The sequence below is a fragment of the Drosophila kikkawai genome, chromosome 3R (genome assembly GCF_030179895.1).
Source record: "Drosophila kikkawai strain 14028-0561.14 chromosome 3R, DkikHiC1v2, whole genome shotgun sequence".
Lineage (NCBI taxonomy): Eukaryota > Metazoa > Arthropoda > Insecta > Diptera > Drosophilidae > Drosophila > Drosophila kikkawai.
This window is the reverse complement of record NC_091731.1, coordinates 3,686,660-3,714,202: the sequence shown is the minus strand read 5'-3', so window position 1 is coordinate 3,714,202 and position 27,543 is coordinate 3,686,660. Positions and strand designations below refer to the sequence as shown.

Below are 27,543 nucleotides of genomic sequence, written 5' to 3'. Positions count from 1 at the left end.
AGTTGGATTTTCACACCACGCAGATCATAACTGGCCATGGATGCTTTAAGGCTTACCTGCACAGGTTCAAGCACGAAGCCAATCCATACTGCCACTACTGCGGGAGCGCAGTTATCGAGGATGCGGAGCATGTCTTTTTCGCGTGCCCTCTATTCTCGGCAGAACGAGCTGCGCTGGAAGCAGCCACGAATCGTCGCCTTACACCAGACAATCTAATCAGATGTATGCTAGAGATGCCCTCCAATTGGGATGCGGTTGCGGAAATGGCAGCCACCGTGATGCGAGAGATGAGACGACGGGAGCAGATCCGACGCACTGAAGACACCTGAAGGAAACCGGAAGAGCGGAGCCCTGAAGAGCGGCAACTGACCGCCAGCCGCCCCGTGAAGTATAGCTTTGCGGCAGTCCCGCGGGAGCGGACATTTCTCTTTCTTACTCTACTACTTATGTATGATACTTCTATCTTACTTATATCTTTTAAATAAAAAAAAAAAAAAAAAAAAAAAAAACACACACACCCACACACCTACACACAAACGGCAAGGAGCCAACGGCACGAAGCCGAAATAAAACCCGCGAAGGGAAGGTAAAGCCAGCACGGAACTTTGAACTAACGCGCGCAAGTGGCAACGTTGTTACCGATAGTGACAGCGTTTGGCAACGCTGCGATTGATCGTGGCTGCCGGCAGAAGTGGGTCACGGCCACACTGTCAAATTAGGTCAATTAATTCTGGGAAAATTCTCGAACAAGAGAGTCGCGCCGCTCCGCAATTAAAAAGTACAAGAAAACTTTTTCAAGTGCCAAACCGCGTGTCCGCGTCGGCAAAATTATCCTTCGAGGACATCAAGTCGCAGGTGAGCATGGCCGCCGGTCATTATTCGTAATCGGGACCTACCCCGTCCCCCTGCCGCCAGTGAATTTTATAATAAAACTTGTGACTTCGCCTTTCCTCACCCGTCTTCGTTCGCGGGCCGATGCCCTTCGCCGGCAGTGACCAAATCCCCTCCTGCTTTGCCCGTAGCACCGGAATAATTCCGGGTGCGGGCGAAAGCCGGACGGGAATAGGAGCCCGTGGCTGCTGGATTCTTCCGAGCCCGGACTTGCTGCGCGAGGCCGCCGGCTCCCCTTCCCCTTTCCCGTCAGAGAGCCATCCCGCCGCTGGAGTATTCCGGGCGCGGATCTGGGGTTGGTCGCTGGATTCTTCCGGGCCAACTGTCCCGCTGCTGGATTTCTTCCGAGCGTGAACGCAGGCATTGGCTGCTCGATTCTTCCGAGCCGTTGTCCTGTCCCAACGGACGCCGCTCTGCTGGATTTTTCCGAGCGTGGGCGTGGGCGTGGCTGCTGGATTATTCCGAGCCCTCTGAACAATCCTGCCGCTGGATTCTTCCGGGCGAGGATTCGGGGCTGGCTGCTGGATTTTTTCCGAGCCAGTGGTCCCGCTGCTGGATTCTTCCGAGCGTGGACACAGGCATTGGCTGCTGAATTCTTCCGAGCCCTTCTCCTGCCCCGAATGCGCCCCGCTGCTGTATCATTCCGAGCGTGGGCGTGGCCGCTGGATTATTCTGAGCCACTCGTCCCGCCGCTGGATAATTCCGGGTCGCCCATCCTCTAGGCAGAACCGCCGCGGCTGGGCCAATTTCGCGTGGCCAGCATTTAATTCATATATATTTTCATCTTCACCGCCTCTCTACCCTAATTAATTATTTGGCGCTTTATATTCTGGGCGTCTCACATTTATAAATTTTTGTGAGGGAACTCTGGGCCGCTGAGGCTTACCCCGGCCACCCAGACGCTTCCTTACAAGCATTGGAAAAAATTGTGAAGTCTGGGCATAGAGTACCTAAGAATCTACAAACAGATGACAGGAAAGAGTTTTTCAACATACAATTTAAGTCGTTGATGAGTCGTTATGAAATAAATCTTTATTCGACATTTAGTTCTCTAAGGGCTTCCATTGTGGAACGATTCAACAGGACATTAAAAGAACTAATGTGAAAGAAGTTTTCTTACAATGGGACCTATAAATGGATCGATATGTATCAAGCCTTAATTAACTTTTACAACAATAAAGTACACAGGACTATAAAAATGGCTCCCGTCGAAGTAAACGCCGACAATGAGAGGCATATCTTGCAAACGGTGTACAATAATATCAAAATGTTTGCAGGTAGCAAACTGAAAATTAGTAACAGTGTTCGAATTTCTAAATATAAGGTAGTTTTTGAGAAATCATACGCTCCGAATTGGAATGTTAAAATTTTTAGAATTTACAAAATTTAAAACACTTATCCGGTAACATACCTATTAAAGGACTTGAATGGAAATCCCGTAAAAGGCGGATTCTATATGGAAGAGCTGAAAAAAACCCAATTTCTCAACACATATCTAGTTGAAAATGTACTTAAAAGACAAGGCAAAAGAGCACTCGTACGTTGGTCGGGCTTCCCGAAAAGTGACGACAGCTGGATATTTATACATCTGAAATTTTGTAATTAAATATACAACACATTTTATAATTATTATTATATTTTATTTATTTAGTTATTTTTATTTATTTTTTTTTAATTTTAACTTATTATTTGTAAATTTTTTATATTTTTTAAATTTTTTATTTCCTTATTTCTTTAATTTCACGTCCTCTCGTACTCGTGCTCGTTTTATTAGTGATCGTACTCCTCTCGATCGTACATGGTCGATAACAATATATCGAGTGCTTATATTCTTATCGATATTTACAGATGATATGTACTTAGTGTTACCTTATCTGGTTTATACTATATTTAAACAATTTACATTCGGCCGACCTGACTACAGATCGACCACGATCTTTACAAACAAAGGGCAACAGTTTCATTAACATTACTTATCCAAAGCTTAAGTCTAGCAGGTTCTAAAACACCTCTAAATTGCATTTGCGTTAACTGGCAATCAACAATATCAACGACTTCGTATCTATCATTATCGAACACACGGCTTATCTTATAAGGCCCACGGTACTTATAAGGCCCACGGGAGAAAACTTCTTATTAATTCCTGCAGTGGTATCGACATTTCTTATGGCCACATAATCACCTACTTGATATTCTCGAGGAGCTCTATGCTTTCTACTATAAAAGTCTTCGTTATTTTTTTCTGAATTCTGAATATTGACAGCTGCATGCTCACGGATTCTGACCAGATCTCTAGGGTTCATCATTGAGGTTCTGATAATTTCCCTAACATAGGCGTTAACACACGGTTCACACGCTCTACCTGGCCATCAGCCTTAGGTGCTCCAGTAGCTACTTTTATGTGCTCAATGTCTCGCTCTTGACAAAAGGTGGTGAACTCAAGTGACGTAAAACAAGTACCGCGATCCGATATAATTCTTTGGGGTCGACTATAAAAATCAAAGTATTTACTCAATGCATCTCTCGATTCTCTTGTACTAGTTGTATTTACCGGAAAGAGTTTGAGAAACTTGGTAAAACCATCAATAACAACTAGGAGATGCTTTCTCTTTGAAATTATACTCGGTAAGGGGCCCAAATGATCTATATGGAGTGTATGAAACGGAATACTAGGTTTCGGAATACTATGCAAGGTTCTATCATGAATCGATCTCGGCACTGAATGCAAAATGCACGAGAGGCAATTTCTGATATAACTCTCAACTTTAGTTCTCATTTCTGGAAACCAATAGGTCCTTCTCAAATCCTTAACGCACTTATCTGCTGCCAAATGTCCTAGTTTTTCGTGAGATTTCCTAATAAGCTGTTCTTCCATACAGACAGGCACATATAAACAACAAGACTCGTCGCCATTCTTTCTACATACTAGTTCATCCCTCAACTCAAAGTAACGCAAGTTTCCTCTCTCTAGTTTCTCTCTCAATTGAACTATATTTTCATCTCTCACTTGCTATGCTCAAGGTACACTCTAAAACGAGTGTTTCCAACTCAAAACTATGGTATCAGGATTCTTCTGCAGTGGCTTTACCTGAATAAAACGAAATAGGATGCATTTTCCCATCATCTTGTTGCTGCAACAGTATAGCACCAAACCCATGGGCACTGTCATCTGTATAGAGCTCAGTTTCTCTACCAGCACTGAAAATGGCTAAAACAGGTGGATTAGCTAAAGCATTCTTCAACTCGTTAAATGCACTTAAGTGCTCATCATTGAGTGGAAAAGGACCCCCTTTCTTCAATAACTCTGTCAGGGGTTTAGCTATTCGCGCAAATGAAAGGACAAAACGTCTAAAATACGAAAAGAATCCTAAACACGAGTGAAGGGTATGAACATTTTGTGGTACAGGAAAATTTCTCAAAGCTTCTAAATGCGATTCACTAGGTTTCATCCCAAACTTACTGATACTATACCCCAGGAACTCACATTCTTTCTTCAAAAATACACATTTCTTCTTATTTATCTCCAAATTATATTCACTAATACGATCCAAAAGTTTTCGTAATATCTCTAAGTGCTCATCTACTGTCTTTGTCGCTATAACTATATCGTCCATATAAATAACTAGGTTATTTTTCCTTAAAAAGTCTGAAAACGTTTCTGAAATAAATCGTTGGAACACTGCAGGGCCATTCTTTAATCCAAAAGGCATCCTCATATACTCGTACTCTCCTTGAGGGTTAACAAATGCTGTATACGGTAGGGATTTTTCTTCGACCTCTATTTGATGAAACTCGCTTTTGAAATCAATCACAGAGAAACAACATTTTCCTTCCAAATACTCCAAGCAATCTTCAATAAGGGGCAAAGGAAAATTATCTTTGACGATACGCTTATTTAAACCACGGTAGTCAACGCACATTCGAATTTCACCAGACTTTTTCTTCACAACGACCAAAGGTGACGCTTAAGGTGAGGCGCTCGGACGTATTACGTTTTTCTTAAGCAGGTCAAGACAGACGTCTCGGAGAACAGTAAAACCGAGTGGTATCGGTTAATCTAATGGACATCCGATATCTAGGTGCTGTGTTGTAATCATATTGCTTACTAACATAATGGGACTGAATAACTTTTTCACACATCTTTGCCAATTCTAACCCAAACTCAGTTCCTATCTCAAAAGAATCATCTAACACTGGTTCGATAGCATTCAAGAATCCCTGCATATCGTCGTCAACATTGAATATTTCTCCAAAACTTTCATTATCTAAACCTGAATTGTGATTATGACTTTAATTAGAAGGTATTTGGGTTTTTTTGTTTAAGTTATGCTGTGGTTTTGCCTTCGCGGTGAAAAGGGAAGGGTCTTTGGATTTAGCAGCATTAAATTAAACATTATCATCTCTTCTATGAACTAATTGAACCTGTATTATTTTAAGTGAGTCTCACCCTAAAAGTACAGGGAATGGTTATATTTTATCGTCGCCTATATTTAAGATTAGGGAGTATGTTTTCGCATAAAACTTAACAGAGGCCTTTAAAACGCACCAACTGGATAGTCGCGGTCCTCCTAAACCAGCGTATCTCGATATTGTTAAACTCAAAACAATATTTTTTGGAATTAATGACTTACGAATAAAGCTAACCGGACTGCCAGTATCGAATAAACTTACAACAGAAATATATTTTCACCTCGCAATCCTCAAATTTTGATTTGTTCAACCGCTGTCAAGTCCTCGGAACCAGATTCCTCTTAAGCTTCCATCAGTTCCATCCTTGTTGACGCCTCTCTGGTACTTGTGGTCCACTCCAAAGCACTTCAAGCAGGCCCCATCCGGCCTCTTGGGTCGTCCGCAATCTCTAGCCATGTGCCCCATTTGCCAGCAATTATAGCAGCGAATGGCTTCAGGAACAAGCACACGCTCGTCCTGTTTGAAGATCTAGCCCGTAACGGGGCATAATTTGTCCAGATATGATGTCCAACAATGATCGAATATGGTGTTTTCCTACAAACGATCCATATTACACTCGATAAAGGCCTAAATTCCTATTCCCGAGGCGTTAACTACGCCCCACACCATGAAACCCCCACCAAGCATCTTATTCCTATGTTATTCCTATGGAAAAGCACGGTGGTGGGAAGTTTCATGGTGTCGGTAGCAGCTACACCCCCGGAAGTTGAAAATTTGGTCCTTGTCGAGTGTAATATGGATCGTTTGTAGGAAAACACCATATTCGATCATTGTTGGACATCATATCTGGACAAATTATGCCCCGTTACGAGCTAGATCTTCAAACAGGACGAGCGTACGGCGCAGATCGTGAGGGATTCGCTGGTGTATTATGGTCCCCGGAAATTATTTTTTAGTTTAGGACTTAGGACTTAAATATTATATATTATATTGGAAAAAATTTTAAGCAGAAAGGTCGAAAACACGCAATGAGTATTGCTCCTATCCTTAAATAGAGGCTACAAGAGGATTGGGCTAAAATAAGGAAGAGGGAGCAGGATAATTGGGTGGCTTTGATGCCCAGACATTTACAAGCAGTTATTGATGTCCATGGTAACCCAAAAATATATTAACTTTTGTTCCTTATATCAATATTATATCATAAAAGTGCATAGTAAGCAATCGTACGTACTTTTGTCACTGTCGTTTTTTGTTTTTTTTTTTATAACTTTAGAAGTTAATGTTGAATTCAATAAGTCTCTTCGAATTGATTTGCTACTTGGAACAGAAACATTCTTCGAAATCTTATCGGTTGGTCAAATTAAGCTCGTTCCCCAACTGCCAATTCTCCAAAAAACGTTGTTAGGATGGATAATCTCTGGTCGTTGCCAAACCAAGCCCACTATAGTTCACAGCTACTCATTAACTCTGGAGGATGCTATTAACCGAAACGTCGAGCGATTGTGGAAGGTTGAAGATGTTAGCAAGTCGGCTGACATATACACACCAGAGCAGCGCAAATGTGAGGAGAAATTCGTCGACTCTGTTCGCCGTGACGATGATGGCCGCATAGTGGTTCGGCTGCCATTTAAAACGGATCCCAGCTTGCTTGGCAACTCGTATGAAACTGCACGAAGACGATTTCAAGCGCTTGAATGCCGACTCAGTCGCTCAGCGGATATGAGGTCGAAATACATAGACTTCATGCAGGAATTTGAAGCTCTGGGACATATGAGTTTAGTAGAGATGCCTCGACTCAATGTACCACATTTTTATATACCTCATCATTGTGTGCTCAAGCCAACGAGTACGTCAACCAAACTAAGAGTTGTCTTCGACGCATCCTGTCAGACAACGAGTCAGAAATCGCTAAATGATTTGCTCATGGTCGGACCAACAATTCAACCCGATTTATATACGCTGCTTTTACGCTTCCGCACATATCGCTACGTGATCACGGCTGACGTGGTTAAGATGTTTAGACAAGTCCTCGTCGACGCGGATGACCGTAAGTTTCAGTACATTCTCTGGAGGAGCAACCCCGTAAAGCCAGTACGCACCTTCGAACTCAACACTGTAACTTATGGGACCGCAACGGCACCATACCTAGCCATACGAAGCATGATATATCTGGCGGATCAATATTCGAACAAGTTCAAGGTCGGTGCTGATGCCATTAAAACCTCGTTTTATGTTGATGATTTCCTTTGCGGAGCGGACACAGTGGACGGTCTCTCTCAAATTACACTAAGTTCGTCGACGATCGCACTATTAAGGATTTGAATTTAGAAGAAGATTCAGTGACCAGCACGTTAGGTTTGAAATGGGATCAACGATACGATATATTTAAATTCGCATTTGTACCAAAACACACATCGGAAACCGTCTCAAAACGGACAATACTCTCGATAGCCTCATCATTATTTGACCCATTGGGCTTAGTCACGCCAATAATAATAGTTGCTAAAATCATTCTGCAGGAACTATGGCTGCTCAAGTTAGACTGGGATGAATCGGTGCCGCAAAATCTTCATGCAGCATGGACATCGTTTCTCTCATCACTTTCGTCGTTGGAATCGCTGTCAATACCACGCCTTTGCTTACAGCCGAGTCTCCGGAGTCTACAGTTACATGGATTCTGCGACGCCTCGATCAAAGCCTATGGTTGCTGTATATATGCACGTACAGTTGGGGCAGATGGCAGCATTAAGATACGACTCATAACATCGAAATCCAGAGTCGCTCCCACTAGGAAATTGTCGCTACCAAAGTTGGAGTTATGTGGAGCGCACTTGTTATCAAACCTATTGCGCAAGATACAGAAGATATTTGCAGACTACCAACCAACGGTATTCTTATGGAGTGATTCTCAGATTGTTCTTCACTGGATTCAACAACATTCGGCTACACTTTCTACGTTTGTCGGAAACCGTATTTCCGAAATCCAGGAAAACACTTCCAGTTGCGACTGGAGACATGTTTCGACGCACGAGAATCCAGCAGATCTACTCTCCAAGGGCTGCAACGCATCTGAATTACAGCAGTCGATATGGTTCGACGGTCCCGCATATTTACTACAAGATCAGCTACACTGGCCAGCGGATAGTTCTGGCAATATTGATCCGGATGTGGTCCAGCTGGAAAAACGCAAATCGGCCTTTACTATAGTCACCATCAACAATCGTCTTCTGGAAGCTGTATATACTATTAGCTCTCACAATCGTTGCATACTAGTTGTCGCCTGGGTACTTCGTTTTATTCACTTCGCCAGAAAGCTGCAGCCGTTCGGAACATTATCGCCGTCACCACAAGAATTGTCTCGCGCATTGCACTGAATTTGTTGGAACTTGCAGGCCAAGCATTTCTCTGAGGATATAGGACTGCTTAAAAGGGGCAAGCTGACTCGCACTAACTTACGAAATCTGAATCCCTTCCTACAGGTTACTGATGGGTTCGAGTTGCTCAAGGTCGGAGGTCGTCTGGAACTAGCCAATGTTCCTGACACCCAAAGGCATCCAATTCTTCTCCCAAGCAAGGATTTCTTTGTGCACCAATACGTACAGCACATCCATTTGAAGAACTTCCACGCCGGCCCAAAGGCTCTAGTCGCACTTATTCGCCTACGATTTTGGATCGTCAATGCACGGGACTTGGCATGCCGCGTCGTAAGGTCCTGCGTACACTGCATACGCTATCGACCAACTCTGGAGAAACAAGTCATGGGTCAACTGCCCGTCGAACGCCTGACGCAGTCAAAACCATTCTCTAGATGCGGTGTTGACTTTTGCGGTCCGATTAACATATACGCGCGTATTCGAGGCAAGACACCTTCCAAGGGATACATTGCAGTCTTCATATGCTTCGCTACCAAGGCAGTGCACGTCGAAGTGGTGTCGGACCTGTCAACTGACGCATTCATTGCCGCACTGAAACGCCTAATAGCAAGGCGCGGATTGCCCTCTGATATATTTTGTGACAACGCTACAAACTTCGTAGGAGCCAACAACAAGTTAGAAGCACTAAAAGTGTTTCTATTTAAAGATGAAACAACTCGCATTATCTCGAATTTTTGTCGAAATGAATTCATAACTTTTCATTTTATACCTCCCAGGGCACCCCACTTTGGTGGCTTATGGGAAGCAGCCGTCAAGAGCGTCAAGGGACTGTTGAATCGCACGCTGGCCAACACTCGTCTGACGTTCGAAAAGCTTACTAAAAAGCTGCTGAAGTGGAGGCGATACTCAACTCTCGCCCTCTCTCACCACTATCGACGGACCCGAACGATCTGGCCGCTCTCACACCAGGTCACTTCATTGTGGGTGATTCCCTGCGATCACTACCTGAGCCTTCAGTCGAGGACTCAAAGGTGGATCACCTGGAGCGCTGGCAAAGGGTCAGCGCGATCAAGCAATCAGGCCTGCTCCGGTAATCGAAAACGGCAAGAATTTTTCGTTTTCGTTTTTGAAAACGAGAAATTGGTGCTCCGGTAATCGAAATCGAAAGATTTTTTCGATTTGAAAAACGGGCACCTTTTTCTGGCCGGAATCAAAAGTAAATGGCTTTTTTTATATGAAAACAGATCTTATTTACAAAAGGAAAAAAATAGTTTACTCAGTGGTCTATTGATGTTTATTCCACACCACCACAAGATCATTCTGGCAGGTAGTTATTTTATAAAAAATTTATTTCTGACCCCACCTCAGATTTGACAACAAAATTTTTGCCGTGTTCAACTAGTTTTCTCGTTTTGGCGATAGGTCGATAAGTTTACCGCAAAAAGTTATCGCCAAGGTTGCCATATTGTTGGGGGAACGAAACAGCCAGTTAAAAATACTTATAAAATATAAATGAATACATTAATAACTTTAAAGGACCGCCAAAATGGTTGTTTATAATTAATGCTATTCAATGTGATCCATATTACACTCGATAAAGGCCTAAATTCCTATTCCCGAGGCGTTAACTACGCCCCACACCATGAAACCCCCACCAAGCATCTTATTCCTATGTTATTCCTATGGAAAAGCACGGTGGTGGGAAGTTTCATGGTGTCGGTAGCAGCTACACCCCCGGAAGTTGAAAATTTGGTCCTTGTCGAGTGTAATATGGATCGTTTGTAGGAAAACACCATATTCGATCATTGTTGGACATCATATCTGGACAAATTATGCCCCGTTACGAGCTAGATCTTCAAACAGGACGAGCGTACGGCGCAGATCGTGAGGGATTCGCTGGTGTATTATGGTCCCCGGCAATTATTTTTTAGTTTAGGACTTAGGACTTAAATATTATATATTATATTGGAAAAAATTTTAAGCAGAAAGGTCGAAAACACGCAATGAGTAGTGCTCCTATCCTTAAATGAGGCTACAAGAGGAGTGGGCTAAAATAAGGAAGAGGGAGCAGGATAATTGGGTGGCTTTGATGCCCAGACATTTACAAGCAGTTATTGATGTCCATGGTAACCCAAAAATATATTAACTTTTGTTCCTTATATCAATATTATATCATAAAAGTGCATAGTAAGCAATCGTACGTACACTTTTGTCACTGTCGTTTTTTCGTTTTTTGTTTATAACTTTAGAAGTTAATGTTGAATTCGAATGAAATTTTAGTTGTAGTATAGTAATAGCATTTAAAACAAGACTACATCATTACTTTTCTTGTCATATCTATAGGAGTGGGTAAAACCCAAAAAAAGGGGTCGTACGTAGACTTTTGTGCGTGACTGTAAGTGGGTAGTTCGTATTTCGTCCACTTAAGGTTTATGACCGAGACCTTGAATAAACATTGAAACTAAGTGTTACAGTGTGTACCCGTTAAGTACAGTGGGTATTCAATATATGTGCATACTACATCTCCCTCCTTTTGAAAAATAACGTAATATAGTTAAATTATTTTATAATTTTATACCATATATATTTATATAAAAATTGTTTTTGAGTTTTAAAATTTTTTTAATTTTTTTTTTTTTGTAATTTTAGTTACCTTATGTATTATGATTTCAATAGAATTTATGCTATGTATGGCCATACGTGAAATATAAAAAGAACTAAATTGGTTATGAAATAAATGGTTTTAATCTATCGTTGTGTACTACTTGTCTTTTATTTTTAATATTTGTTATAGTTATGTTATCACTAACTCCTATTGATTCTACCTTATAAGGACCTGTATATTTAAAGTCTAACTTATGACCAGTTTCATTTTTTAATAAAACCTGGTCTCCTATTTTTAATTCAAAGTCTAAGCTATTTTTGTCGTACCTATGTTTTTGTTTTTGTTTGTTAATATCTAGCATTATTCTAGCTCTCTTATATGCCTGTTCCAATCTAAGTTTAGATTCCTTAGCATAGTCTTCTATATTATATAATGGATCTATTCTATCTATGCTATTAAAATGTTTTGGCAAATTTGAAGATTTACCAAAGACTAACTCGTATGGACAATAATCATGTGCCATAGAGGTGGTTGTATTAAAACAATATACGAAGTATTGTAGTCATACATCCCAGTCTTTTTTATCAACTGAGATATATGAGAGTATGAACTCGTTAAGTGTTCTGTGGCTTCGTTCCACTGTTCCGACAGTCTGGTGATGGTGTGCAGTAGAAGTTATGTTTTTGATATTTAAGTATTTACATAAGTCTTCAATTATCGAATTTTTATATTCTGTTCCCATGTCCGTAATGAACGTTTTCATTGGACCGTACTTTAGAATAAAATCTTCGAATATAGCTTTCGCTACTGTGTTTGCACTTTTATTTTGTATTGGTATTGTCACCAAATACTTTGTCAAATCGCATATTAATGTTACCGCGTATTCATTTCCATTGTTAGATTTTGGTAGTGGACCAATTGTATCCACAATTACCCTGTCAAAAGCTCTTTGCAGAGTTTCTGATATTGTTAGTGGAGTCTTCGTATTTTTAGTCGTTTTGGACTTCTAGCATTTTGGACATTTTCTTATGTACTCTTTTATATCTTTGGACATATTTTTCCAGTAGTAGTGTCTCTGGACCTTGGCCAAGGTTTTTGTAATGCCTGTGTGATCTCCTTGTATTGGATCGTCATAGAATGTAGACAGTATTGCTTCTTGTTCTTTTTTATTGTTTATTATGGTCGCCGGGTTGAGTAGCGCTACTCTTAATAATTTCAATATTTTATTGCCCATTATTTTAAAATTATCAATTGAAACTAGATCAAAGATATTTTCCCACGGTGCCACCTTGAGTTGGCTGATTTTGTTATTACCGGCCTGCTTTTCAAGCCTTGGGAAGATTTGACCTAAGCTTTTTCTTCAGATTGCCTAGGCAATTCTGTTTGTTGTTCTCCTGCGCAGGATTGCTGTCTACTTTGATTTCTTGTAGTGACTTTATTTATAGTTCCAGTAATATTCTGGCATTTAGATGTCCACTCGAATCTACATCTTTTACATCTTTTTTACATAACCTGTTTATGTGACGAGAATAGTAGGCAACATTTTTTATAAAGCGCCTATAGTAATTGCAAAATGCAACGAATCGTCTAGCTCTGTCTGCATAATGTGGGACTGGATAGTTCTTTATAACGTCATATTTTTTGTCGTCTGGCAAGATGTCTTTATCAGTGCATTTATGTCCCAAAAATGTGACTTCATGCATGAAAAATGACCATTTTTCAGGATGTAACTTTAGGTTATGTTTCCTACATTTTTCGAAGACATCAGTTAAATTCTTGAGCATATGTTTTTCGGAACATCCTATGACTATTAAGTCATCCATATAAAGAAATGCTTGAGACGGTTCTAATCCTGAGAAAGCGATAGTCATCATTCTCTGGAATGAATTTGGGGCTAATTTCAAGCCAAATGGTAATCGCGTAAAGCGATACGAACCATTGCTCGTTGAAAATGACGTTATATCCCTGGAACTTTTTTTAAGTTCAATTTGCTGAAAACCAGACATTAAGTCTAGGCATGAAAAATATGTTGCTCTACCTAGTTTATCTAGAGTATCATTAATTCTAGGTAGTGGGAATTTATCTGACAATAATTTTTTATTAATTTAACGATAGTCGATTACTAATCGTCATTTTTTCTTGTCAGAGTCCGGAAGAGACTTCTTCGGAACTAATAAAAGTGGGCTATTATAAGCTGAGGCTGATGGTTCGACTATTTTGTCGTCTATCAATTTTTGCACTTAGGCTTGAATTTCTTGCACTTGGCTGTGAGGACTTCTATAGTTCTTAATGTATACGGGCTCATCATCCTTCACTCTAAGCTTTTGCTTGTAAAAGTTATTTGTTGTTATAGATTCGGTTTCTAGTCCGAATATGTCTGTATATCTGGTGCATAGATCTTTTAATTGAGTTTTGAACGAAGGCGGAAAGTTTTAATTAACTTTTTCATAACGAAGTCATTTCTTCCTTCGTTATTTTCTTTTATTATATCATAATCATTCCGAGTTTCGTATTTTATGTTATTTAAGTTTACAATTTTAGTGGTTTGTTGTGTTTATAATACGGACATAAGTATTTTTGTGATTGGATATCGTGTTTGCGATATAAATTCCTTCATCATTTTCTTGATTTAATATCAGAATTTGATTTTTTATTGAGGGAATTTGTATTTCACGAAGAACGAGCTGGGAGTACTGTGGCATTATTTTCACAAGTGTGAAGTATTTGTTATTCAATTGGATAATTTAAGTTGTTTGGGCGAAGAATCAGTGAGTCGCCACTTTGAGTGAAATCTAGTTAGGTTAATCTAGTCTTAGGTTAAGGTTGACGGTTTTTATAGTGATATTTTTTGGCTCTAAATAGCTGAAGGGTTCTGCTGGTTTTCCGAGTTACCTTGGGCTACTCGAACATTGTTTTGATTGTTGGTGTTTGCCCCGCGGTTGTTTCCGCCGCAGTTGTTTTCACCACGGTTATTTCCGGTTCACGATTAGTTTCGGTTGTAACCGTTATTTTGGTTATAGCCATTGTTTCGGTAGTTATTGCAAGACGTTGATGCACTATGTACAGTACATATCAAGTGGAACTTGCGACACCAAGCACGTGCTTGTTCTGTTAGCAATTAGTAAACGCGAATGACTTAAAAAAAAGGATGCGGGGAAACTACTACTGGCGTACTGCCGGATTGGTTGCTTGCAAGCGTAAGTAGGTTAAGATTGAAGTTTTTAGATTTGGGAGGCTATCAACGTTAGATATTATTGTGTACAAATCGTTATAATTTGCACAGAGGTCTCTAAAGGGTTCATGCAGTTCAAATGATGTTCTACAGTGGGGCAAAACTAATGGTAAAAAGGATCTAGTGTTTCGTATTGGTACGTGAAAATTTAGCTGACCGAGCAAGTCAGTACTTTCCACGTCACCACGGATTAAGTTGTATAAGAATGTAAAACCTAGCATGGTTCTACGATTGGATAAGGAGGGTAAGTTAATTAGTAAGAGTCTACTAAAATAAGACGGTAACCTCTGGTTTGCATCCCAGTTTAAACCGCGTAAAGCGAAAAGTAAGAAGTTCTTTTGAACCGATTCTATGCGTTTACTATGGACGCCATACTGAGGGCTCCAAACGCAGGATCCATATTCTAAGATAGGACGAACAAGTGAAGTATATAACGTTTTTGTAACGTAGGGGTCATTGAATTCCTTCGACCACCGTTTAATGAAACCAAGCACACCCCTGGCATTATTCATTATGCACGAAATATGATCGATAAAGTCGAGTTTAGGATCCAGACGGACACCTAAATCATCAACTATATTAATTTTTTCCAAAGAGCAGCCGTTTAGCGTATAAGTTGCAGGCTTAGGAGTGACACGGGTGAATGTCATTAGCTTGCACTTAGAGCAGTTTAAGTTTAATAAGTTCACGCAGCACCATGTTTGAAAATTGTTAAGATCTGTCTGTAAGTCTGATTGGCAAGTAGCATCGTTATATTGCACACAAAGCATACATAAGTACAGCATATATAAGTACTCTGGAGTTGGTCAAAACTTCGGGCAGATCGTTGATAAATAATGTAAACAGTAGGGGACCCAAATGACTCCCTTGCGGGACGCCAGATGTAACCCTAAGAACATTAGATAGTTTATTTTCGAAAGGACCTTCTGCGTCCTGCCATTTAGATAACCTGCGATCCAATTAAGAAGATCTGTCGGAAATCCCATTAAATCGAGTTTCCGAACAAGAAGAGAATGGTTAACAGAGTCAAATGCTTTAATGAAATCAGTATAGATTACATCTGTCTGAAAGTTATTTCGGTATCCCTTTATAATAAAGGAAGTAAGCTCCAACAGATTCGTTGTAATTGATCTTCGTCTAATAAAACCATGTTGACATGGAGAAATAATTGACCTACACAGGTGCTGCAGATGAGGAGTAATAACATTTTCGAACAGTTTAGGGATGGCCGACAACTTAGAGATACCTCTGTAATTGTTGGCATCCAATTTGCTACCTTTTTTTGTGGAGAGGAATAACGAATGATTCCTTCCAAATAAGGGGAAAGTGAGAGGTTTCTAAGGATAAGGTAAACAATTTGAGAAGTGGATTGAACAGGGCTTCGGCACAATTCCTAAGCACACAGCCTGGTCTTCCGTCGGGACCTGGTAAAAAAACTGGCTTAACACGATGAAGATCTCTAAGAAGAGAGCTTTCGTTAATGGTAGGACTGAAGATTTGGTTCGATTTGGGGATGATGTAAGGAAAAGCCTGATTTGGGTCTATTGAGTTGGAGTAAGTGGTTTCAAAAAACTGAGCAAAAAGATCGGCTATTGCCTGATCATTATCTGCTGCTGAATTACCAAAAGAGAGCAAAGACGGACGAGTAATGGATTTACGCTTAGATTTAACAAAATTATAAAACTGTTTTGGATCCTCAGAAAACTGGGACCTGCAACGAGTCAAATAATTATTGTAGCACTGCGCGTTATACACAAGTGGATCGAGCTGATAAATAACTAGACAGGACAATCGGAGAACCGGTACGTTGATATTTAGCATATAGATTTTTTTTTTTTCCTACAAACGATCCATATTACACTCGATAAAGGCCTAAATTCCTATTCCCGAGGCGTTAACTACGCCCCACACCATGAAACCCCCACCAAGCATCTTATTCCTATGTTATTCCTATGGAAAAGCACGGTGGTGGGAAGTTTCATGGTGTCGGTAGCAGCTACACCCCCGGAAGTTGAAAATTTGGTCCTTGTCGAGTGTAATATAGATCGTTTGTAGGAAAACACCATATTCGATCATTGTTGGACACCATATCTGGACAAATTATGCCACGTTACGAGCTAGATCTTCAAACAGGACGAGCGTACGGCGCAGATCGTGAGGGATTCGCTGGTGTATTATGGTCCCCGGAAATTATTTTTTAGTTTAGGACTTAGGACTTAAATATTATATATTATATTGGAAAAAATTTTAAGCAGAAAGGTCGTCCGCAATATCTAGCCATGTGCCCCATTTGCCAGCAATTATAGCAGCGAATGGCTTCAGGAACAAGCACACGTGCTTGGGGCTTCCCCAATTTAGTCTGCTCCTCCAGCAGATCCACCTGTCGTCCAATGCCGCACATGGCAAAAAAATATTGTAGGGCACTTTCTCCAGGTAATTTCTTCCTGGCTCCCAGCTGTTTGAACACATCAAATGCAGTGATTTTGAGGTCAAAAACGGCAATTACTTCTGCTTGCAGCCTCGGCCAATTTAGGGCTGCTGTTTCGTTCATGAATGCTCTTGCAGATTCGGTCAACAAACGTTTGGCGAAAATGTGTCTTGATCAATATGAATTTAAAGCTAAGGGAGTCTAGGTCCCTCAGCTGCGCTGCCAACAGTGGCAGCGGAGAGTCGTATATATATTCTTAAATATTCTTAAATACATAGCACATACATGTGGTCCGCTCGTGTAGCATTTATGCTGACACTTGCACTCTTTGTGTGCGGGCCAATATATACATAAGTGGGTAGTTCGTATTTCGTCCACTTGAGGTTTATGACCGAGACCTTGAATAAACATTGCAACTAAGTGTTACAGTGTGTACCCGTTAAGTACAGTGGGTATTCAATATATGTGCATACTACATCTCCCTCCTTTTGAAAAATAATGTAATATAGTGAAGTTATTTTATAATATTATACTATATATATTTATATAAAAATTTTTTTTGAGTTTTAAAATTTTTCAATTTTTTTTTTTGTAATTTTAGTTACCTTATGTATTATGATTTTAATAGTATTTATGCTATGTATGGCCATACGTGAAGTATAAAAATAACTAAATTGGTTATGAAATAAATGGTTTTAATCTATCGTTTTGTACTACTTGTCTTTTATTTTTAATATTTGTTATAGTTATGTTATCACTAACTCCTATTGATTCTACCTTATAAGGACCTGTATATTTAAAGTCTAACTTATGACCAGTTTCATTTTTTAATAAAACCTGGTCTCCTATTTTTAATTCAACGTCTAAGCTATTTTTGTCGTACCTATGTTTTTGTTTTTGTTTGTTAATATCTAGCATTATTCTAGCTCTCTTATATGCCTGTTCCAATCTAAGTTTAGATTCCTTAGCATAGTCTTCTATATTATATAATGGATCTATTCTATCTATGCTATTAAAATGTTTTGGCAAATTTGAAGATTTACCAAAGACTAACTCATATGGATAATAATCATGTGCCATAGAGGGGGTTGTATTAAAACAATATACTAAGTATTGTAACAGGCCCCATCCGGCCTATTGGGTCGTCCGCAATCTCTAGCCATGTGCCCCATTTGCCAGCAATTATAGCAGCGAATGGGTTCAGGAACAAGCACACGTGCTTGGGGCTTCCCCAATTTAGTCTGCTCCTCCGGCAGATCCACCTGTCGTCCAATGCCGCACATGGCAAAAAAATATTGTAGGGCACTTTCTCCAGATAATTTCTTCCTGGCTTCCAGCTGTTTGAACACATCAAATGCAGTGATCTTGAGGTCAAAAACGGCAATTACTTCTGCTTGCAGCCTCGGCCAATTTAGGGCTGCTGTTTCGTTCATGAATGCTCTTGCAGATTCGGTCAACAAAAGTTTGGCGAAAATAAAACGATTTTTCTCCGGCACGCAGTATATATCCATGATGTTTGAAAAATCGTCAATCCAACGCAATACAGGGTATCAATTGTCCCCAAAAAATGGTTGAATTAGGGCGTTCAGATCACGGATATCGATAATGGTTTCTTGAGTTTGGCCTTCGTTCAACGCTTTTTCCAAATCAGCCACCCGTTTACGCGCAGCGTACAACTTTTGAATTTGCTGAAGGTGTTGTAGCTCTGCCTCTAAGTTCGCCGACACTCGTTCACGGCTCTGCATGTCCACCGCCGCCACATCAAAGTTTCTCAGGTTTTCGTCATTCGCCGACACTCGTTCATGATTCTGCATGTCCACCGCCCACACATCAATACTTCTCAGAATTTGGTAATAGGTTCAGCAAGACCTCCAGCAAATAAGTAGACAGGGTTTTAAGTAGGTTTTGATTTGATTTCTTTTATTGGTATATTCAGTTTTGGTTTGGTCATTGATATATTCTGTTTTGGTTTGGTCGGAGCAACCTTTGTTGTCGTTCCGAACTCACATTCGTCTGTGTCTTGATCAATATGAATTTAAAGCTAAGGGAGTCTAGGACCCTTAGCTGCGCTGCCAAAAGCGGCAGCGGAGAGTCGTATATATATTCTTAAATATTCTTAAATACATAGCACAAACATGTGGTCCGCTCGTGTAGCATTTATGCTGACACTTGCACTCTTTGTGTGCGGGCCAATATATGTGGGAGTGATTTCACATTATCACTTCCTACCACACGAATATTGACGACGCCCTGGACAACGAGAACGAGAAGACTACCCAAGGAAGAAAAACGGCAACGAAGCAAAAAGACGACGACGACGATTAACAGGGAGAGGCCCTGTCCCGCAGACGATTAACAGGGAGAGGCCCTGTCCCGCAGACAATTAACAGGGAGAGGCCCCGTCCTGAGCAACGACGAGCAGTACGAGAGGCCCCGTCCCAAGTGAAGACAGGTAGTACAAAAAGCCCTCTGCCGAGGGAGTAAGAAGAGAGTTCTGCACAAGGAAAGACGAGAGTAAGACGTATTTATCCAACGACGCGACGACGAATATTGAAGCTGAAGAAACAAACATTTGTTTTAACCTAAAGTGAACTTAATATTAAAACTAAATAAAACTATCTAAATAAAACTATCACTATGGGAGCTCGACCGGAATATAAAACCATTGAAAGTGAGACGTGTTTAAACGTGTACGACGACGAAAATTCACATAATTTTTCTTTAACGCACAATGAATAATGGCGTGTTTAAACGATCTAATACAGAATAATATAAAAAGGGCATCGAAGGCAGCAATTTGCGCATTGCATAAATTTATATTTGAAGAAGATGGAGACAGAAATAATCGCAAACGTCTGCGCGAATTTACTGGTTTCCTATATGACGAAAATGCCCCAGAATACAAACGCAAATGCACATACATACGTGAACATTTAAACGAACGAGAGCTTATATCTATATGTGTAGTTTTGGGCATAAACCACGACGTAGAGAACACACCAGTGCAAATCTTTCGCAATTTGCTGTATGGCAACCTTCTTGCCGGCGACGATGTTGGTGTTATAGGGAGCGAAGAGTCAGATGAGGAGGACGAAGACAACGACGAGAGTGAAGCAGACGTAGGAAGCCCAAACGCCGAAGTTCCTCATGGAAGACAAAGAAGGAGTGCACACGAAGATATGCCACGTTTTGCACTCAGTTTTCGGGACATAGAGGAATCAATTAAACAGTTCGATGGCGGTGACGAAACTCCAGTTGAGGTGTGGATAAGCGACTTTGAAGATCAAGCATTGCTCATGGGATGGAACGAACTCCAAAAACTAATTTTTGCCAAAAAATCGCTAAAGGGTGTCGCGAAACTCTTTGTGTTGAGTGAGAAGCAGTTGAACTCGTGGAGTGCATTAAAGAAGTCTCTCTTGAGTGAGTTCAAATCAACAGTGAGCAGCAAGCAGATAGACAAACAACTCGGAGAGAGCAAACGACGCGCGAACGAGAACGCGCAGGAATATTTGTACAGGATGAAAGATATTGCATCACGCGGAAAGGTTGAAGATGATGCACTTATTCAATATGTGATCGACGGTATCGATGAACTTTCTATAAATAAATCTGTAACGCATACTAAAGGATTACCAAATCATAAGTGTCAAATCAAAATTTTCTGAGGGAAATAGTAAAGAAAAGAAATCACAGCCAGCGCACAGTGGTTTCAAGAGTGCCAAAAAAGAGATTGTTTGCTATAACTGCGGTGAAAAGGGACATCTTTCTAGTGGCTGCAACAACAAAGAAAAAGGCAGAAAGTGCTTCAAGTGCAACAAATTTGGACACATTTCAAAAAATTGTCCACAAAGTGAGAAAACAGTCGAGGAAAATCAGCCAAACACACGAGTCTTTAAAGAAAACACTGACTTAACGAGCAAGATCGTGTCGATTCAAAATCAAAATTGCATCGCGTTGTTTGATACAGGCAGTAAGTTTAACATTTTGCGTGAAGATTTGTACGAAAAAATGGGTTTGCCTAAGTTGAAGGAGTGCAGTGTTTATCTGATTGGATTTGGAAAAGATCGAAGTTCAAATAAAATAAAGCCGATTGGACAGTGCTACCAAAAAGTGTGGATAGATGACAATAGTTACGACTTAACATTTTTCATAGTTCCTCTCGAGTGTATGGACACTCAAATGATCATCGGTGAACAATTATGCTTGCATGCAGAAATTTATTTTGGTCCGAACGGGTTGCACGTACGAAAACTTTTCAGTCCTGATGAAGAGCAACCGGAAGCAAACTTGATGAAAATTGACGCAGTGGTTAACAACGATGAACTTGACATAAACGAATCAGCCAGTGAAGATGCAAAAAATGAAGTGCGCGAATTGTTAATAAACTATAAGCCGCGAAAGTCACAGTCAACAAACATTGAAATGAAAATTATTTTAAAAGACGAATCTCCAATTTTTTCACGTCCGCGCAGATTCGCTTTCGCTGAGACGCGCATAATTGAAGAACAAGTTGAACAGTGGCTAGCGAGTGGTATAATTGAGGAGTCAGACTCTGAATTTACCAGCCCTGTTGTGCTCGCTAAGAAAAATGATGGTTCACAACGACTCTGCATAGACTTCAGACGCATAAACAAGGTAATCATAAAAGACCATTTTCCACTGCCGCTAATAGATGACCAGCTCGATCGCCTTCAAGAAGCGATGGTGTTTAGCACGATTGACCTGAAGAACGGCTTTTTCCATGTGCCTGTAGCCGAAGCCAGCAAGAAGTACACTTCATTTGTCACACAGAGTGGCCAGTACCAATTTTGTAGAGTCCCTTTTGGTCTGTCCAACTCGCCAGGAGTTTTTCAGAGGCACATAAATGCTATTTTTCGAACTCTAACCCGAAGTGGAATCGCTCTGCCATATGTAGACGACATCATTATACCGGCAAAAGATGAAGGCGAGGCGGTATCAAATCTTAAAGAAGTAATAGCAACTTGCAGCGAATTTGGACTTGAGCTTAACATGAAAAAGTGTCATTTTCTACAGACCCGTATTCAGTTTTTAGGGCATATCATCGAGAATAAAACGATTTCGCCGACGCCTCAGAAGATTGATGCTGTATCCAAATTTAAGATTCCCAATAACTTGAAGCAGCTTGAGAGTTTTCTCGGTCTGATAGGATATTTTAGAAAATTTATTAACAACTATGCACTTATTTCAAAACCATTGACTGACCTTACAAAAAACGACGCGAAATTCATAATTGTTCCCAAAGAAGAGAACGCAATTGAAATTTTTAAAAAGTATTTGACATCAACCCCAGTTTTGGCTATATATAATCCGAAGTATGAGACGGAGGTACATACTGACGCATCCATAGACGGGTTTGGAGCCGTGCTCCTACAAAAATCAGCAGATGACGGTCAATTCCACCCTGTGTACTATATGAGCAGGAAAACAACGGATGCGCAACGCAAATATTCAAGCTACGAGTTAGAGGTGCTTGCCATTATCGAAGCCATTACTAAGTTTAGAGTTTATTTGCTTGGAATTCAATTTAAAATCGTTACGGATTGCGATGCGTTCACTAAAACTTTAGACAAACAAAACCTGTGCACTAGGGTCGCACGGTGGGTACTCTTGCTGTAGGAATATGATTACCGAGTAGAACATCGTTCAGGCACACGCATGAAGCACGTAGATGCTTTGTCCAGATACCCAATCATGACTATCGTAGATGACTCAATTGCTGTTAGTTTTCGACAAGCTCAATCCAAAGACGAACATTTAAAGACGATCTGCAAAATCATTGAGGACTCTAACGCTGCCTACCAGGACTATTTTTTGAAAGCTGGTGTCCTTTACAAACTAGTTAAAGACTTAGAGTTAATTGTCGTTCCCAGAGACATGCAGTTCCCACACATCATCATGCGTTCCCACACATCAATACTTCTCAGAATTTGGTAATAGGTTCAGCAAGACCTCCAGCAAATAAGTAGACAGGGTTTTAAGTAGGTTTTGATTTGATTTCTTTTATTGGTATATTCAGTTTTGGTTTGGTCATTGATATATTCTGTTTTGGTTTGGTCGGAGCAACCTTTGTTGTCGTTCCGAACTCACATTCGTCTGTGTCTTGATCAATATGAATTTAAAGCTAAGGGAGTCTAGGACCCTTAGCTGCGCTGCCAAAAGCGGCAGCGGAGAGTCGTATATATATTCTTAAATATTCTTAAATACATAGCACAAACATGTGGTCCGCTCGTGTAGCATTTATGCTGACACTTGCACTCTTTGTGTGCGGGCCAATATATGTGGGAGTGATTTCACATTATCACTTCCTACCACACGAATATTGACGACGCCCTGGACAACGAGAACGAGAAGACTACCCAAGGAAGAAAAACGGCAACGAAGCAAAAAGACGACGACGACGATTAACAGGGAGAGGCCCTGTCCCGCAGACGATTAACAGGGAGAGGCCCTGTCCCGCAGACAATTAACAGGGAGAGGCCCCGTCCTGAGCAACGACGAGCAGTACGAGAGGCCCCGTCCCAAGTGAAGACAGGTAGTACAAAAAGCCCTCTGCCGAGGGAGTAAGAAGAGAGTTCTGCACAAGGAAAGACGAGAGTAAGACGTATTTATCCAACGACGCGACGACGAATATTGAAGCTGAAGAAACAAACATTTGTTTTAACCTAAAGTGAACTTAATATTAAAACTAAATAAAACTATCTAAATAAAACTATCACTATGGGAGCTCGACCGGAATATAAAACCATTGAAAGTGAGACGTGTTTAAACGTGTACGACGACGAAAATTCACATAATTTTTCTTTAACGCACAATGAATAATGGCGTGTTTAAACGATCTAATACAGAATAATATAAAAAGGGCATCGAAGGCAGCAATTTGCGCATTGCATAAATTTATATTTGAAGAAGATGGAGACAGAAATAATCGCAAACGTCTGCGCGAATTTACTGGTTTCCTATATGACGAAAATGCCCCAGAATACAAACGCAAATGCACATACATACGTGAACATTTAAACGAACGAGAGCTTATATCTATATGTGTAGTTTTGGGCATAAACCACGACGTAGAGAACACACCAGTGCAAATCTTTCGCAATTTGCTGTATGGCAACCTTCTTGCCGGCGACGATGTTGGTGTTATAGGGAGCGAAGAGTCAGATGAGGAGGACGAAGACAACGACGAGAGTGAAGCAGACGTAGGAAGCCCAAACGCCGAAGTTCCTCATGGAAGACAAAGAAGGAGTGCACACGAAGATATGCCACGTTTTGCACTCAGTTTTCGGGACATAGAGGAATCAATTAAACAGTTCGATGGCGGTGACGAAACTCCAGTTGAGGTGTGGATAAGCGACTTTGAAGATCAAGCATTGCTCATGGGATGGAACGAACTCCAAAAACTAATTTTTGCCAAAAAATCGCTAAAGGGTGTCGCGAAACTCTTTGTGTTGAGTGAGAAGCAGTTGAACTCGTGGAGTGCATTAAAGAAGTCTCTCTTGAGTGAGTTCAAATCAACAGTGAGCAGCAAGCAGATAGACAAACAACTCGGAGAGAGCAAACGACGCGCGAACGAGAACGCGCAGGAATATTTGTACAGGATGAAAGATATTGCATCACGCGGAAAGGTTGAAGATGATGCACTTATTCAATATGTGATCGACGGTATCGATGAACTTTCTATAAATAAATCTGTAACGCATACTAAAGGATTACCAAATCATAAGTGTCAAATCAAAATTTTCTGAGGGAAATAGTAAAGAAAAGAAATCACAGCCAGCGCACAGTGGTTTCAAGAGTGCCAAAAAAGAGATTGTTTGCTATAACTGCGGTGAAAAGGGACATCTTTCTAGTGGCTGCAACAACAAAGAAAAAGGCAGAAAGTGCTTCAAGTGCAACAAATTTGGACACATTTCAAAAAATTGTCCACAAAGTGAGAAAACAGTCGAGGAAAATCAGCCAAACACACGAGTCTTTAAAGAAAACACTGACTTAACGAGCAAGATCGTGTCGATTCAAAATCAAAATTGCATCGCGTTGTTTGATACAGGCAGTAAGTTTAACATTTTGCGTGAAGATTTGTACGAAAAAATGGGTTTGCCTAAGTTGAAGGAGTGCAGTGTTTATCTGATTGGATTTGGAAAAGATCGAAGTTCAAATAAAATAAAGCCGATTGGACAGTGCTACCAAAAAGTGTGGATAGATGACAATAGTTACGACTTAACATTTTTCATAGTTCCTCTCGAGTGTATGGACACTCAAATGATCATCGGTGAACAATTATGCTTGCATGCAGAAATTTATTTTGGTCCGAACGGGTTGCACGTACGAAAACTTTTCAGTCCTGATGAAGAGCAACCGGAAGCAAACTTGATGAAAATTGACGCAGTGGTTAACAACGATGAACTTGACATAAACGAATCAGCCAGTGAAGATGCAAAAAATGAAGTGCGCGAATTGTTAATAAACTATAAGCCGCGAAAGTCACAGTCAACAAACATTGAAATGAAAATTATTTTAAAAGACGAATCTCCAATTTTTTCACGTCCGCGCAGATTCGCTTTCGCTGAGACGCGCATAATTGAAGAACAAGTTGAACAGTGGCTAGCGAGTGGTATAATTGAGGAGTCAGACTCTGAATTTACCAGCCCTGTTGTGCTCGCTAAGAAAAATGATGGTTCACAACGACTCTGCATAGACTTCAGACGCATAAACAAGGTAATCATAAAAGACCATTTTCCACTGCCGCTAATAGATGACCAGCTCGATCGCCTTCAAGAAGCGATGGTGTTTAGCACGATTGACCTGAAGAACGGCTTTTTCCATGTGCCTGTAGCCGAAGCCAGCAAGAAGTACACTTCATTTGTCACACAGAGTGGCCAGTACCAATTTTGTAGAGTCCCTTTTGGTCTGTCCAACTCGCCAGGAGTTTTTCAGAGGCACATAAATGCTATTTTTCGAACTCTAACCCGAAGTGGAATCGCTCTGCCATATGTAGACGACATCATTATACCGGCAAAAGATGAAGGCGAGGCGGTATCAAATCTTAAAGAAGTAATAGCAACTTGCAGCGAATTTGGACTTGAGCTTAACATGAAAAAGTGTCATTTTCTACAGACCCGTATTCAGTTTTTAGGGCATATCATCGAGAATAAAACGATTTCGCCGACGCCTCAGAAGATTGATGCTGTATCCAAATTTAAGATTCCCAATAACTTGAAGCAGCTTGAGAGTTTTCTCGGTCTGATAGGATATTTTAGAAAATTTATTAACAACTATGCACTTATTTCAAAACCATTGACTGACCTTACAAAAAACGACGCGAAATTCATAATTGTTCCCAAAGAAGAGAACGCAATTGAAATTTTTAAAAAGTATTTGACATCAACCCCAGTTTTGGCTATATATAATCCGAAGTATGAGACGGAGGTACATACTGACGCATCCATAGACGGGTTTGGAGCCGTGCTCCTACAAAAATCAGCAGATGACGGTCAATTCCACCCTGTGTACTATATGAGCAGGAAAACAACGGATGCGCAACGCAAATATTCAAGCTACGAGTTAGAGGTGCTTGCCATTATCGAAGCCATTACTAAGTTTAGAGTTTATTTGCTTGGAATTCAATTTAAAATCGTTACGGATTGCGATGCGTTCACTAAAACTTTAGACAAACAAAACCTGTGCACTAGGGTCGCACGGTGGGTACTCTTGCTGTAGGAATATGATTACCGAGTAGAACATCGTTCAGGCACACGCATGAAGCACGTAGATGCTTTGTCCAGATACCCAATCATGACTATCGTAGATGACTCAATTGCTGTTAGTTTTCGACAAGCTCAATCCAAAGACGAACATTTAAAGACGATCTGCAAAATCATTGAGGACTCTAACGCTGCCTACCAGGACTATTTTTTGAAAGCTGGTGTCCTTTACAAACTAGTTAAAGACTTAGAGTTAATTGTCGTTCCCAGAGACATGCAGTTCCCACACATCATCATGCGTTCCCACACATCAATACTTCTCAGAATTTGGTAATAGGTTCAGCAAGACCTCCAGCAAATAAGTAGACAGGGTTTTAAGTAGGTTTTGATTTGATTTCTTTTATTGGTATATTCAGTTTTGGTTTGGTCATTGATATATTCTGTTTTGGTTTGGTCGGAGCAACCTTTGTTGTCGTTCCGAACTCACATTCGTCTGTGTCTTGATCAATATGAATTTAAAGCTAAGGGAGTCTAGGACCCTTAGCTGCGCTGCCAAAAGCGGCAGCGGAGAGTCGTATATATATTCTTAAATATTCTTAAATACATAGCACAAACATGTGGTCCGCTCGTGTAGCATTTATGCTGACACTTGCACTCTTTGTGTGCGGGCCAATATATGTGGGAGTGATTTCACATTATCACTTCCTACCACACGAATATTGACGACGCCCTGGACAACGAGAACGAGAAGACTACCCAAGGAAGAAAAACGGCAACGAAGCAAAAAGACGACGACGACGATTAACAGGGAGAGGCCCTGTCCCGCAGACGATTAACAGGGAGAGGCCCTGTCCCGCAGACAATTAACAGGGAGAGGCCCC

The 27,543-nt window shown here is 40.6% G+C and overlaps 1 protein-coding gene across 1 annotated transcript; it reads left to right on the top strand.

The window, feature by feature from the left end:
• Nucleotides 1-975: 975 nt before the first annotated feature.
• On the top strand, nucleotides 976-9,769 carry LOC138929022 (uncharacterized). The gene is made up of 6 exons (XM_070287511.1): nucleotides 976-1,186; nucleotides 6,707-7,500; nucleotides 8,289-8,537; nucleotides 8,781-9,349; nucleotides 9,452-9,531; nucleotides 9,645-9,769. Exons 1-6 carry the CDS (start codon nucleotides 976-978, stop codon nucleotides 9,767-9,769), a joined length of 2,028 nt encoding a protein of 675 aa, XP_070143612.1.
• The last annotated feature ends 17,774 nt before the right edge of the window (nucleotides 9,770-27,543 follow it).

Coding starts and splice junctions, on each gene's coding strand:
- LOC138929022 (XM_070287511.1), top strand. CDS start 976: ATGCCCTTCGCCGGCAGTGACCAAATCCCCTCCTGCTTTGCCCGTAGC. Junction 1,187..6,706: donor ATTCCGGGCGCGGATCTGGG/GTTGGTCGCTGG, acceptor AAACGTTGTTAG/GATGGATAATCTCTGGTCGT. Junction 9,532..9,644: donor TCGCACGCTGGCCAACACTC/GTCTGACGTTCG, acceptor CTCTCACACCAG/GTCACTTCATTGTGGGTGAT.